Source organism: Ammodytes marinus (genome assembly GCF_949987685.1).
Source record: "Ammodytes marinus genome assembly, chromosome: 7".
Classification (NCBI taxonomy): Eukaryota; Metazoa; Chordata; class Actinopteri; order Uranoscopiformes; family Ammodytidae; genus Ammodytes; species Ammodytes marinus.
Window position 1 is genome coordinate 8667889 of NC_137211.1, and position 16482 is coordinate 8684370.

General features: G+C 40.7%; 1 protein-coding gene across 1 annotated transcript; it reads right to left on the minus strand.

The window, feature by feature from the left end:
• Nucleotides 1-276: 276 nt before the first annotated feature.
• On the minus strand, nucleotides 277-9965 carry prdm2a (PR domain containing 2, with ZNF domain a). Its single transcript, XM_080031010.1, has 4 exons — nucleotides 9858-9965; nucleotides 7977-8044; nucleotides 3408-7614; nucleotides 277-2509 (listed from the first exon to the last, which is right to left on the minus strand). The coding sequence occupies exon 3, from the start codon at nucleotides 7542-7544 to the stop codon at nucleotides 3432-3434; it is 4113 nt and encodes a 1370-aa protein (XP_079887136.1). The 5' UTR covers nucleotides 7545-7614; nucleotides 7977-8044; nucleotides 9858-9965; the 3' UTR covers nucleotides 277-2509; nucleotides 3408-3431.
• Nucleotides 9966-16482: the final 6517 nt, after the last annotated feature.

The following is a 16482-nucleotide window of genomic DNA, read 5'->3' on the forward strand; positions in this document are numbered from 1 at the left end:
TGTCAATGTGACTGAATGTGGGAGTGCAGAAGAAATGTGGTATTACTTTATGAGCTCCCCCTTGAATCCACTGCTCCAGTGCAGTGGTTTAGTATGAAAAGAGTGCCACCACCTGGGCATTTTACTACTTTATAGTTAGGCAGTACTGCAGCAGGGTACAAGCAAGTCTGGAATCAAATAAATGACTGAGATTCTGCTGATCCTTTCCAAACATGAAATCCAATTACTTATTCATAAAAATAATCAACCAATAACAATGTGATTACATTGATTTGTTTATTAAAGAAAGTTTTACACAAACTTCACATTACCTTAACATTCTCCATTTATTTTGAATACTCGCTTGAAAAAACCTTTAGTGCAAATCATACAGAAGAACTGTTCAGATATTGATAACATGATTTTTTTTTAAATTATTAATAAATATACACGAATCAATTTACACTTTGAAATGCTACAAGCACTTTTCACAGTTAAATAACAGTCTCCCAGACGGCCCTGTACATCCAGACACATTTCATGAAATATTACCAGCGAGGGTTTTAAAAAAAGGCAGAAATCTAGAGAAAAAGTACCGGCACCCTCTCAGATAAAGGGCCAATGTCAAGTTAAAGTTTGCTCAAATTAATAGAACTCATATAAGTCATAATCAAATAACTACCCTGTATAGCAATGGATCTTCAAACAAAAAGCTAATATAACATCAAATTAAAACAGATAGACAATGCATTAAACTTACTCTTTGAGATTAGTGACAACTTGCCACAAATATTTCCATGTGTCACTACAGGGTTCCAGCAAAAAAAACACCCTATAATTGATTTTACAATTCCAACTTGTGATTTTTACATGTTGGAATTCATTACAGACACTTCACACGATTAAACTGTCATACAGATTATACACAATGTTGAAGAGCTTGTACGCTATAGATGACGGAGACCTAAACAGACTGTCAATTCTAATATTAGGATTTGTGTCGTTGAATGGGATAAAACACACAAAATCAGATTTCTGACAAGCATTTTGTGAAACAGGTGCAAAATAAGGCCAACCAAAAGCCAACTGAACTACTGTAAATATATAATATCTCAGGATTAGAAGCAATGCAATGAGGCCGAGAACTGGAGCTGGCTCTGTCAATGCTGTAAAGAAGCGTACATTTCCGAGCTGTACGGAATAGTATGTCTGTTTGGGATTGCAGTGCAAAAACATCAAACTGCTGTTTCTCCGAAAGTTGGAAACGTATCTGCGGTGGCCCATAAACTCCAAAATCCAATTAAGAGATTAGGCGGATTAGATCATTTTAAATTATCTGCACTTTTTAACTGCAGTTCCACCGAGAATCTTTCAAGAGACCAACAAATGATTCTATTTGAGTGGTCACCGTAATAAACACTAAACTATGTTTACTCTTCACCACCTTTGTGCCACATTGAGTCATATTATATACATTTGATGGCACATGAAGAGCATTATTGTCAAAGCCTTCATACAATTACATAACCACCAAGCCCATCATATATATATTTATACATATACCATTTGGATATCTCAAGGCAGGTAGCATGATCTTACAATGTTACATTCAAGCCAATAATGAAAACACTGACTTCCCTAATGGTAATCAGCAGTGCTGTTATCCTTTACAAAGATTTTAATAGGTAGCTTGTAGCCAATTTCACACTTTATTATAGTCTGTTACTTTTCTATGATTTTTTTTTTTTTTTTTAAGATATTTTTTGGGCATTTTTATGCTTTATTGATAGTGCGGAGAGAGAGGTGAAGTGGGGCAGAGAGGGGAGTGACATGCAGAGAACAACCGCGGGTGGGAATCGAACACGGGTCTGCTGCTGGGCCCCGCCCGGGGGGGCGGGGGGGCCCTACCAACGCCCCCTCTTTTCTATGATTCTTTAGTCGTGAAGTTAGAAGCAATCTCGATGCGTCTTCCATATAATTATACTGGTTATTGTCAATCAGAGCAACATCAGATGCAGGGTTAATGATCTACTTGCATCAACATTATCCATCCTAAAATTAAAGGTTGCTGTTGTACAAGTTTGCAGCATGCAGTAAAAGTTCAAACCAAAAGGCCACATACAACAGATAAGGAAAAGTGCAAATGCATGCTGAAAATGATTGCCACCTGCCATCCTCCCTTAAAACTGGCAGAGTATGTTAAGAGAGCAGCGTCCCACTTCCTTTCCACTTCGTGACATGTAGCAGTCGGATTAACTTCAAAGTGCAAATCCAAGCCGTTGACAGAAAGTTTACGAAATGAGAAATTTACAAAACTCCAACCTGCTAAAGAAGCATCCAAATACCCAAATCTAGTCACTGCCGTATCCTTAGTCGTCTGTCTGATCCGTTCTCAAGTCAGTCGTCATTTGTGCAGTACGATGCAATCTATGGGTTTACAAATGGGGCTTGCAGTGCAATTAGCAGTTACCATCACCTTTTAGTATCGCTGTGAGACAAGTATGTATGAGGAGTTCCACATAGCAGGGTCCTGAAAGGGGAAACGAGGAAAAGATATATTGAGAGATATGGACATTCACTTGCTTGCAATCCTCTGTTTGTTCCAAATAGGCTATTCTTTTCAGATGCTTTATCTATTTCAATGCTGCCTATGTAAAATTTCACGTTTATAATGTATCGTCTTAAACTATAGGAATTTCTGAGTAATTACAACAACACAATCTCAGCGCATCTATGTGAGGTAGGCATTCTGTGATCATGCATGGACTTTATTCCTTCTGCTGTACATCCAGGTTTTTTCTTAGCAGTAAAATTAACAACTGAAAAAACGCTGCCATACTGGGAAATACAGTGAGAGTTGTGTGGCGCTGATAGGCTTAATCAACTTTGTGTCAACTCGTAAGGCAATGGCTTGAATGTTTACGACATTCATTTATATGAAAAAGTAACACAATAGCTTTGAATTGGCTTGATTATTGTAGAAGCTACTTGTGTTGTATTTAACCTATATGACTTGATAATACATATGAGGAATTACTGTGTATATCTTTTTTATGTTTTGCATTTTGCAAATTAACTTAAAAAGGCATATTAGGTAATCTCCAGCGAACACTTGGCGAACGTTTGTTAATGTTTATACTAACAGCATCAATAGTTGATGCTCAGAGCGAGTGCCCGACCCAGACCGTTCCCCGATTGTCAATCTGCGACATTTTGGGCGGCGGTTAGTATAAACAGCTGCTGGCTCAGAGCCAGGCTTTTTAGATCTTTGTTATCGGAGTCGCAGCTGTTTGTAAACACCTGACTTTTTTCAGCGGGCGCAAACAAAGGACAGGTAACGTGGATGGTGAGTAGATATTAAGATGATTTTGACAAAAAAAAAATCTTGATTAGATTACCTAGTATGCCTTTAAATGTGCTTTAAATACCTGATGTGGGCGACTGAGTCATCTTCAAATTGAAGGACTCTGCTTAGAGTTGTTGGTAACAGCTACAGATGCTTGTTCTCGGCTCTGGGTGGGGGGCAGCTCATCCTTCTGTGGCGCAGTTGGTAGTGGTTTCACTATGGAGATTTTAATAGGGATTCCTTTGACGCTATGCTGCACTCTGCCATACTGACGCATGGAGGGGTTGAAAGTGCGAACAATGGGAAGTTCATTCAGAGTGGCTGTCTCTTGTTTGGGCTGCATGCTCTCTTTTATGATTATTTTACTTCTTTTGTTTGAAAAGATAGTCTGCACTGGTAGGATGGCAGGCCTCTTGGCAGGGCCAGAAGTCTGGAGTCTAGTTTTATGCTGAGGTGAGGCTTGTTTTTTCTCTTCAACCCCTCTATGCAGGTGTCCATCATTTTCCTTTGTCACAGAGATTCCTCCTTCCTTCCTTTTCTTCACCTCTTTAGGTTTCTTGGGGCAGACTGCCATGTGTTTGGTTCTGCTGCGACGCATTGTGAACTCCCTGCTACAGTGTGGGCAGACAAAGGTCTCCTGCTGCTCGTCCACCTGTGTGGGTGAAATCTTATTTGATGAAGGGACTGACTTGTTCCTCTGTGGCAAGACCCTTTGGACCAACTTCTTCTTCCTTTTGCCCAGTACCTTTAACTTCACCTTTACTTGCGATTCTTGGTTAGGTTTGGGCCTGTTTGACTGGCTGTGTCGGTTTGAAGCATTTAGGCCATTAGTAGAATTGGTGGTGGACAGAACTCCATTTTGATTTTTTGCAAAATGCCGCAGTGGGATGGGATTCTTTTTAGGCGTGTATCGCCTTTTATCACTGGCATTTGCACAAGCCAGGATATGCTTGTGCAGCTCTGGCATGTTATCAAAGCTTTTGCCACACTTGGTGCACCGAATAGCTGTACTGAAAGTCTGTGGGATGTTGTGGGTGGTGAAATTTGTGGCTGAAGCCACTGAGCCAGCAGGTGATCTGTTATGGTAAGGAAATGGAGGGGGCTTATAGCTAGGATAATGTTGGTTGATGCCAAGACGAACATCAGGCCCTTTGATTTTACCTCCATCTGAGGCCATGATTTTTATTGTTGTTAACAGTTCTTCAGCTGCAACATCTGCCTCCCCTTCTTCCTTTTTAACCAGTTTCTTGGGTTCCTCTGGAACGTCGGGAACTGGCGGTTCCGTTTTGACTTTTGTTGAGATGTTGTTGTTCTGAGGTCTTAGTTTTCCCTTTTCTTCCTCTGTGTACGTACACTGCTGACTGGGATGCAATTCTTCCTGGTGCTGTTTCAGATTGCAAAGGTAGACAAATTCTTTTGTACATGCGCTGCAAACATACGTCTTGCCGACGCCGTGGAGGCTCGACCGGTGGTCAAGCAAAGCGGTGGGTTTTCTGAAGAGCAGCACGCAGAATTCACATTTGTAGGGCCATTCATCAGCATGGTGGCCTACATGATGACCTAGTTCTTTCATTGAATGGTAAAGCTTATCGCACACATTGCAGATGAAATTCTTGGTGAAATTCTGCTGTTGTGCATCACTTTGTGTGTTGTTTGAGTATTCTTCCTCTTCAGCTTCCTCAGAAGGTGGCGAGGCTTTGGTTAGGATTTCAGGTTTGGAAACAGCACTGTCAGCAGCCTCCTCCTCTTTTGTGGTAGGTGGCTTTGCCTCAAGAGCAGACGGGTCATGAGTTGAGTCACCCACAGTGGGAGAGTCAGATATAACAGAGTTGGTAGTGGATAGAGTTACTGATTCTGCGATGGAGGACACAAGGACGTTGGGGTCCACAGATTGAGGGTTGGGCACTGATACAATCTGCTGCTGTTCTATGTGATTAACAACTAGCTGTGAAGGTGCTGGAGGCTCAGCAGTGTTCTCTTGTAAGGTCATCGCAGCATTGACTAGACTCCCTGGGGCTTCAAGAGCTATTGTGCACTCTATCAACACTGTGTTGTAAGAGTTGATGAGGGAGTCATTTAAAGTTAATGTGGGTGTGAATTGCACTTCTGACACAGGAGTGGATTCAACCATAGGTGGATTTATAGCTATTTGATCGGTTAGAAACACATGGCCAGGTAAATTTAAAGTCGGGTCAAGGGACTGGGAGAGAGTTAAAAGGTTTGCAGAATTTGCAGTAGCAAATGCTGTAGCTAAATCACATTGTGAAGAATTTAATGCAGTTTCTGTGCAGATTACCAAGGGCTCAGGAGAGATATTTGGGGCTAATACCTGGATTGGTTGGCTGGAAGGGTGAGAAATAAGTGGGGGTGGTGGAGCCAAAACTGTGATTAATGAAGGAGTAGTAGTGTGACAGGACGGGGAAGCAAATGTAAAAGTACACGGTGAAGCTTGCTGCAGGGCAACGGAGGTAAGGGAGGTGGAGGATGGAGTCAGGGAAGTGTGGGGTAGGGCAAGTCCATATACAAGTCCTTCTGCAACAGGCTCCACTGGGGTCATCATATTTGGACCTGTGACTATGGTGAAGTCTGTGACTAAAGGGGTGTCAGGATTCGTTAAGAGTACATTTTGCTCTCCAATATTCATCAATGCCTTCTCCACCATACACAGGGTATTTTTTTGCAAACTTAAATCTAGCACGCTGTCTGCTAGAGCTACATCGTCATTTTGTTTGACTGTATTAGAAAGATCGAGGGGTTGCTGGTTACAGGAATTACCGCCGGTCATCGGTGGCCAGCTCTCTGTCGATGCGGGTTGCACTGGTGGATCCTCAACCGATTGAGTTGTTTCATCCTTCTCATTGGCTGTTTGGTGCACAGGTGAACTATGTTGGGTCTCCAACTGTCCTGTACTTCCAGCATCACAGTCGGCTATGTCTAGCGTTGGGGATTCCTCGTTAGACGTCTGGTTTGGCTGTGGGGAACGTGTTGGAGATCCAGTCCTCCTCTTATATCTTGCTGTTCCAGCAGGCAGGACAGAGAGAGAGACGGGTGAACAGGGCTTCTGGCCGTCTGTGATGAGGGCCAGTGCAGGTTCGAGGCTATCCTTTTTCTCCAGGAGCTGCTGAAGCTTCGGTGACAGAAACACTGTTCTTTCCTTCTGCACAATGGTTGACTCTGTATTCTGAGGAAGAAGATTCTCTATTAGAGACGATACAAGTGACGATGAGGATGACGACACCACCACCTCAGACTCCAGTTCAGTTTTAATCTGGGGCAAAAGAGGTGGTGTGGCAGTTCTCCTCTTGGCCAACGGTTGACCAGGAATCTCTTTTGCTGTAATTGAGTCGGTGTTAAAAACCTGGCTAAACTGAGCGGGGTCTAGTATCAGGGTATCCAGTCTTACTAAAGTTGAACACCCAGAATGAACCTCAGCCACTTCACAGCTACTCACTGTACTTGTCGACACTATCTTCCCGTCAATGTAAAAGCTGAGATTCTCTGAAATATTGCTAGAAACGTCTAGCATGTATTGTTCTGCATGTTCTCCAGCATTCTCCAGAACAGCTGTGGGTGCCGTGTTTTCACAGAGCTCGGTTTGGTGTTGAGATGTTCCACCGAATGTCCTCTGAAGATTTTCCTCCGAGGGCGGCTCACTTTGTTCTACACACTCGAGTTGCAGGCGCTGCTCGTGATTCCTGCACTCGTGCCGTTGCTTGTTGGTATGTGAAGTGAATATCTTTTCACAGTACTTGCAAGCATGATGACCGTCTGATACTCCCTGTTGGTCTGGCTGACAAAACGTGTGGTCTCCAGATGAGAAAACGGAAGTATTGGAGCTGGTAGGAGAGGAAGTATGAGGCTGCGTGACTGAGCACTCTGAATCCAGAGGCCTTATTGTCTCATGCTGCAGCTGGCCAAGATTTGAACCAGAGGACATGTTGCCTTTGCAGCTTGTGTGTGCATGTGCCTCGTTGTGGATGTGCCTGTGTCGTTCCAGGCCTTGCTTGCTGGTAAAATGTCTCTCACAGTGCTGACAGGGAAAAGAGTTTGAGTCTCGATCGGTATCTAGATTGGGATGTTTATGCAGATTTGGGTAAAGTGACTTAACCATGTCTGGTTCCATGTGAATTCCTTCTTGATAAATGTCCTCATCGTCTCCTTTCTCCGGATCCTCATTGTCTCCAAATTCAGAGATGTACAAGTGAGGAGAGTCCTCCATCTTTTGTCGAGGTTGTGTCCAGCCCTCTGAAGGAAGTCTGTCACCGAGTACTTTTTGACAGTTGTCACACCTATTGAATAGATAAAGCGTGTGTTTTCATTTAGCAAACTGACACATAATATAGCTGAATTGGCATTTAAGGACAGTTTCAAATGAACTTAAGCATCCTTCATAAACACATGTGCAGTCTAATCATTCAGACTTTAAACCACATTGCAAATACATCTATTACAAATGCTGTTGAAGTTGTATGCTTCATCAAATTATTATATAAAAACACTTTGAGCTTCAGTTTATTCGTCAAAGATGGGGCAAAATGTGTATTATTTGTTGTGATAGCAACTACATTAGAACAGTCCTCCACTGTCCACATGTTGATGACAAAACTAACTATGATGCAATTAACACATAATTGTTATCACACCATCTTACCATTTTAACAGTTGAGTGGAGAGTAGACTGAATGATTGAAGAGATGAACACACGGGTTTTTCTTTCTGCTGGAAGAGGGGAAAAACAGCAAGACACACGTTAAAAATACAGAAGGAAAGAAGTTAAATGGGGGAGGGGGTCAGCGATTCTAGAAAACCATGTTGTCAAAATCACTTTGTCAAAATCAGTGAATATCTCCTCATGATCTGCTACAGTACCCGTCTGTAGGTCTACTGTGCGTGCGCCGGGAAAAAAATGCAGTGTTATACATTTACAGAGCCATGGCTGTGTATTAACCATGGATTTGTTTTTTCTGTGCAAACACAGTAGTGGTCCATGAGGAGACATTCACTGATTTTGACAAAAAGTGATTTTGGCAACTTTCTCCAAATCACTGAATCCACCTTTAAACCAGTTCCATAATGTGGCATACAACTTCAACACTCAAACTACTGAATGATAAGAAGCACAAACGGATCCGAGTGGGCAGCTGTGGTGATAAAGTAGTTGAGCACAGTGAATTTTGTCTCTTTGGTTATTTGGCTGTTGAATAATCCTTGAGTCAGGTCTTGTTGACAGATGCTAAGGTCCCCGAAGGTTACATTATGAAGCAACAAACACAGGAGAAGCTAAAGGACGTCAACCACACTTTGCAACAATTCAAAAGGCATAGGCTACACCTCAAGTGTTTTCTTTTTAATGAGTAGTTGGCTACTATGAGTAGAATCCCCTCCAAAAAAACAGCGAATTTGTCCCTATAACTTACAGCTAGGCCTACTGCCCCATTTCCTGGTATGGTTGTCTTCCACCTGCTACATTGTTTACACACATCCATAATCATACAGCCATAACACAACTCAATCATTTGTCTTTTCTTTTAAATCTCTTAATTTAAGCTTATTTGTTTAGCTGGTAAAAAGATCCAAGTTTGGTGCATTTCGACATTCGTCTCCTGCTGTGGTAAGACAAAATGGCAGTCTCATCATGGGTGCAGACTGAGGTTTGTCGTGACCTGCTCAATACTACATGAGCACCCAGAGCATTCAAATACACGACTTAATTGTTGCTTCAATGTTCTGTTTATCTAGCAAAAAACAAATAATCCTGCATAATTATTTAATAGGCCAAGGCTACTGGCAGTTTTCGGGCACTTGTAGACACGGCAAGAAATGTAAACAAAGTAATTGTAGCTTATGTTAATACGTTTTCTTTCAATTGCTTGAAGACGATCATGTAGTTGCTGTTGCACAAGTAAAACCAAAATCAGCCACGATGACATATGATCAGAACCGAAAACTGTTCGAACGCCATACAGGGGCCTACACACTAAATTATGTGAGCCAGTTTCGTAGCATTCAACTTCTATTTCCATCCATCTGCGCTGCAACAGGCTCATAGGGCGCATAACGCACATCAAATTGATTTAAAACAAATCAATAAAAACATTATCTGACTCATGTTATCATTACAACTAGGATACGCTTTTATTTGGGGTGCGTTCACGCGCATCTGCTTCACCTGGTTGGTTGACGCTTCCCCGTCCTTGCACCATTGCTGCTTGGTCACACAACACGTCGTCACATTACTGTTGTGCCACAGACGCTGCTAGCTCGCCAACTGAAAAAGGAACGTATTTATAACACTGTCCTCCAAACACAAAGGAGCCACTCGTAAAATAACCCCCTAAACCCGCCTGTAATGCCCCGGGACAAAGCTTAATTGAAGGAATCAGCTGTTATCGCCATTTAAGCGTGAACAATTTACTACTGCTAGCCTTAATGCTAGCTCGCGAGCCCTATCTATATTTAGTCTAGCATGTTCGACACGGACGTCACGAACGCTGACCGTAACAAAAGTGCACATAACAGTTTCGGTACATACTTTCTGGTTGCATGAGAGCAAACCGCAGTAGAACGGTTTTAAATGTTCCTCTTTAGCAGGTTGTACACAGCTGTGTGTTCTTCCCAAATGTACCAACAAGGTTCTGGCGTTCTGATTGGTCAGAGAATGAGGATGTGAAATATGGACCAATCAGGAATAGGTTTGTTAAGGCGCTGCTGGAAGAAGAAGAAGAAGAAAAATCATCACAGCAAAAGGCAGCTGTCACCTGTTATCTCGGACTAACGTGGGAACATTTGACAGTGCAAAAGACATTCAAGTTGCTCGTTTTGTGATTATTATTCAGAAACTGTAACTTATTTTGGCATTGAACATTTGGCACAACCTCTGCAAATTTGTAATTGACCAGATTTTTTTTATTTATTAAGGCCTATTTATTAAGAGTTGTGTGGATAAATGTTGTGTTTGTTTTTTTATAAAAAGATAAAGTCGATAATGAAGTTAGGATTTTATTTTATTGTTCATAGCCTAAATGTTAATTTTAGTTTTTTTCTGTTGTCTTGAAGGATATCGAGATTTCTTTTTTATTATGCCTACTTTCTGACTCAACTTACAAAAAGGCTATCCTCATCGGCTGTATAATATTTTTGTTGCATGTACAATACCCCTTGCCCCTCTTGCTCCTGTATAATCCTAGATAGCCTTTGTCTGTAGGCCTACAGTATGACATTCAATAATAATAAATAGCTGTATCAATAAATGTATAAAATCAGTGCCAGCCGGTATAAATTGTCTAATCAAAATGTACAAACCTAATGCTGGAGGTTAAGATAGGTCTACATTGGCTATCATCAAAGATATTCCTCACATGCTATCTTTTTTTTTTCATTTTTTCTTTGGTAGGCTTATAATGAATGCTGTGTCAATCTCAAATTGTGAGAAATCTGAAACCATATAAATGTAGGGCCAGAGAGCACCTATATGCTACATGTTAGTAACTTGATAACACAAGATAAAATTAAACAAAATGTATTTAAATTATTCGTTTGAAACAGTTGAGTGTGGTTTACATAAAGGCATAGGCTACTCATGAACATTATTTAAAAATGTTTTTTGTCATAACAATCATCATTGACAAGTGTCATTTTATTTCTGAACAAACTCTATCCTTGCAGTGTATGTATTTGCCCTGTAGAGGGTGCAATATAATAAAGTCTCAATATAAAGGAATTGCTAATTACGTCAGAGCACTTCAGTGGATTACACTGTAACTAAGGTCTTTAACATCAAAGCTGCATACTACAAAGTCTTTTATTTGTGTAAATTGTAATACGTACAGCAGTAGTATTGAGATTTGCTCTATTCATAAACATGCAACAAGAAAAATGCAATCATGTAGGCTAAGCTTGTTTGCAATATGTTGAAGTTAATAGTGTTTTATTGTATTTACATGTACTGGTATGCATACATTCTGCACTTGTTTTATTTCATCTTGAAAGAATAAAATGTTTGCTTCTGATGTTGTAGCCAGGCCATATAATATCTCCACATCCTGAATGCCCATTGTCATGTCTGTTTCACAGCTGTTAAGAAGACAGAAGCCAAAGTGAGCCGACGAGCTGAAGATTGATGATGTGCATTAGTATGTATGTGCTCTCTTCCCCCGAGCAGTTCTCTATTTGCACCCAACAATTGTCAATTGACTCCCCAGGCCCTGTCTTACATAAATCACACACCTACACTGATAGAAAGCTACCCTCTGGTTTCACATGGCATTTCTTTCCACCTACAGAATCATGCAAACATACAATACATTCTTTGATACGATCTGTACGAGTTAGCCAGGCCCCAAATGTACATCTGTGACATCGTGCAGCGCATGGGTGGTGTTCTCCTGGCACATTCACAGCATTTCTCCTGCAATGTTATATGTGGGTTGAGTGCTGTTTCACTGACAAACTACATGCCAGACTTCTGCGAGCCATAATGACAGATCATAAAGGACAGGCCTCCCTCTACTCAGGCTTTTTCTCCTTCTCTGTGTTTCACATTCAACCTCTCAAACTTTGCAGTAAAGTTGCAGATACAATGTGATGTGTTGAAGTGAAATTACTCTTGAGGAACAAAATATATCAGGGTAAGATTCTCATGCATAGTTCATTTAGTGTCAGGTTGACCATGATCATATAAACAGGTGCTGAGCACTTGGAGGCCATGTCACACACATGGCTAAGCAGTCATGTTATGGGAATGAGTTCTGCTAGAACAAATAGCAATTTAATACGTATAAAGTGTATCAGAAACTGTGCCACTTCGCATCATGGATATAAAGGTTTGAAATATTTGCAATGGCACCTGACACCTTTAGGATTAACATGGGATTTCTGGTCTGTATAAAATACTGAAAAATCATAAAACATGTATATACTGATGGACAAGAGCAAGTACCAGTGCAATATACCTAGATGGACAAGTGCAACACACCTCAAGTGACACATACTCATGCTGCACTATTCATTTGATCCCATTTTATTTTATTTCATTTTAACACAATTATTTTTTATCTATTATTTCTATTGAACTGTCTTACAACTGACTGATTTCTATGATGCCTATGTATCTATTTAGTTATTATTACCTATTTATGCCAGTTTAAATGCTGCTATTTGCTGAGGCTGCAAAAAAAATCGTGTTGTGTTTTATATGCGATGACAATAAAAGATACATGTATAATTTTGGAAAATGTACGTTTTCCGCCACTCAAATTACATCTGCATTTATATTTTTTCAGTTGATTATTTGTTGCATCAATGCCAACTGAAGTAAGACGAATAATTCATACGTAGCCATTATGTCATGATATTTTCACCTTTATGAGTGTGTATGTGTGAGCTTATCTGTGCAGCTATATGTTTGTTTGCACACCATAGCAGCTGGTGTAGCAGTGTGCCTCTGTCTGAGCTGGATGTTTGGTTCTTGTGTTGTTACAAAGGCAGATAAAAGCGTAATAAGAATGAAATGAATATACATTTTGTAAATATGTATAAATATTTTAGAAACTTCCCCTTTAAAGGTCTATAGGCTTTATTAATAATCTTGAGGTCAACTTTGTAAAGCACACAGGAAACTGAGTGATTGTGAGAGAAAAGTGTGGCCCACATTACATGCACGGTGGCGTATCCTGCCGCATTGGGCGCCGGTTTGTGCCAATGGCTCTGCACACAATGAAACATTCACCATCCACATGAACATATAGAACAAGAGAGACAAAGAGGGAGAGGTGGCAACAATGTGCCTGTGTATCAGGCCGATCAGTGAGCAGGCCTTTGGTAGGAAACAATGAGAGGTCCCTTATAGAACATGTGTGCCACACAGCACAGACAAAGCCTTGCCTGTGATCAGACAACATGCCATGTCACTCAGACAAAACTTTTATTGCTTCATGCCGTGGGACGCCAGATGTGCAGGGAAGAACATGTAAATGTGGGCGCGTCGGAACACAGATACAAACTGTTCAGTGCAAAAACACATGATACTCTACATAGTTGCACACAACTGTAGCCTACTGTACTGTATATTTATGTACTGACACACGCACACTCACACACACACACACACACACACACACACACACACCCCACCCATGCTTATAATCCCCTAACGTCGTATAAACACACGTGTGCCTCCCAAAATCACTGCCCCCTCTCACTTCTGCACATACACACACATTAGTAGATGCACCTTGACCCCCATTAAGTAGCACACCATATGTCAAGATACTGCACACTCACACTTGAATACTACCCACACACACACACACACGCACACACGCACACACACACACACACACACACACACACACACACACACACACACACACACTGCACATCAATCATTCTCCCCTTTCACCATCTTCCACCGCCATACAGTTCCACACAAGCAAATTCAGCTATAACCTTGCATCACCCATACCGTATCTGACCACAAGCCCACTATCTAAGCCCGTCACCCAACTTTCTCCCCTTCACCTCCCTCGCCCCTCCACGCCCCTGTCCCACCCATTGCATCCACCCAGCTGTCTGCAGCACTCAAAGGCCCCAAGCCTATGGGGAACGTTTATCATATGACATCACAAACTCCTGCGCTCTATAGGCTTGACATGTGGCGCTCCTCGCACGCAAGCATACCTACACACTGCCACACAGCTCCGATCACCGTGGGATGGCATTCATGTCAGCGAGTGCAGACATTTAAACTGGTGACACATGGACAGAAAAACTGCTGCTTGTTTACACTATGCTACTAGCTGTAGTTTGGTCTGGCTTTGCAAGACTATCTTCACACCAGTGTCTTGTCCGTCATTAAGAAGACAAATACGTATTATACACAAGATAAATATTCGTACTTCTTTATATCTATAACATTAATCAAACTTTCAAACCACTTCCTGTGGATTTGAAATAAAAGCCTCAATTCAAAACCCCAAATGCATTTTGAAATGTCAATTCTACATAGTGGTTTTATGAAAGGAAATGAATCGAGGCCATTGAACGTCTTAAAGCGGTTTCTGTTATGACTGTATAGCTAACATGCTGTGGGCTACGTGACAAACAGTGGCATGATAGCAGCACCAAGGTCCTGGGCAAGCAGAGGCCTACAGTGTGGACTGTTCTCCCTGTGTTTTTGTTCGTGTATCCTCCCACATTCAGAAACATGCTATGTTATGTGCACGCTTCTCACCCATTCTGAGCTGTGATTTGTGCCACCCTGGAAAAGGAATTTAGAGAATGGAATGATGTTGTATTTATACACCATTGTAAAAGTGATCTATTTGAGTATAGAGTATGTTTTATTTAACAGTATTCCAATGTGATTTAAATACTGTAGGGGAGAGTGGCCTAAGTTGTGCAACTTTTCACTCAAAGTGACTTTAAAGTAAGGCCTTGACAGTAAAGTCTCCAACTCAAATATGTACATATATTTCAGGATGTTGTGCATCCCTGGCAATAAAAACTTTGGATCTGGAATAAACTGTTGAAGAAATATAGCTTTCGGAAAAAAAGTTGTCTTGTTGCACAACTTGCCGGTGTGGTGTAAGTTGTGCGGTTGGAGAGAATACCATGGGGTAAATTGTGCCATTGATATATATCTCATAAACTGTAATGCAAGACAAATCCATTAGACAATCACTTATTTAAGGTGTATTTAAAGTAAATAAAGTAAATATTTTACAAAGATTGAAGGACAATTTTCTTAAACAAGGCCTAGCAGATCTAGGTGGTTTTACCTGCAAAGCTCACAATGACAAAGTCACCATTATCATGTTTCTGGCCATCTGAACTCTCATCAGTGGTGTCGTTAAGTGGAATGGAGATGTCACTCTCTTCTGAGCTACTGTAGACAATCACTTTCTTTTGGTGACCAGCATATACAGCCATGCCACTGGCACAACTCTCAGAAATGTACTTTGCACTAGTTGCTCCGTGCTTGTGGAACCAACTGCCACCTGACAAATGTGATTCCCCCTACATTTCTGCCTTTAAATCAAGGCTCAAAACCCATATGTACACCCTGGTGTTTCCTATCATTAACTATCTTACCTCTGCACTACTATCTGTGTTTATGTGGATGTATGGGCTTTACGTCTTTTATTTTGGTTATTGTTATTTTACCTTCATTGTTTACCTACTGAATGCACTATGTACAGCACTTTGGACAGTGCAAACTGTCATAAATGTGCTTTTATAAATACATTTTTACTTACTTACTTATAACTCACCTCGGCCCTTTGGCACAAATCACCCCAATCCCAGAAATTTGGAGAATAAGCATGATGCAGCAATTTAGGGCTGACATTGTGCTAACTATATATACACAAAGTGTAGCATACCAAAGCACTATAACACGTGTCAAATGTTTTCAAACTTGTCTATAATTGTTCAGACACAATAATCAAAAAACCTTGATCATGGAAATTTTACTTTGAAAGGCAAAACACAGTTTTTGAGCTTTAATGTGCTTATATCTTATTCCTTGTGTCTCCCTTCTTTACAGGATGAGTCAAATGGATGGCTCTTCTTAAATATGTGGTCACATTTCCAATTTCTTCCACGGTTTTCTAGAAACAAGGGGTGGCACAACTTCCAAAATGCAACTTAGGCCACTCTCCCCTATATACTGTAGTATCATAATATTTATGTAAACCAAACACACTGAATGGTGGAAACACATAATATGAAGTTGGTTTTATGTCCTTTTTAATTTATTTGGACAATAAAAAAATACTGGGTCACAAAATTGAATAGGTGCAGTTGTATGCATGCAAAATTGTCTATTGGGTTGTCAAAATATTTGCTTTAAATGCATTTGTGTTTCCTAAAATAGGTTTTACTACAATGGGTAAAAGAACAACCGAATTTTTGCTTTTATCTGAGATTTTTGCACCTTAACAATTACGAGAACTGGAAACAATGTAGCACACCATTGCCACCACAAATTTGCAAAACACCCATGGTTTTATAAGCATTGATATGTATATTCTAAGAAATACAATAGTTACTAAAACTGTACTTATAGTCTTAAGAAACAGTTGGATATATTGGATTGTGTTAAATAATCCTTTCCTTTTTCATACCTTTCTGGATGAGGTCAAGTGATTGTATAGGCC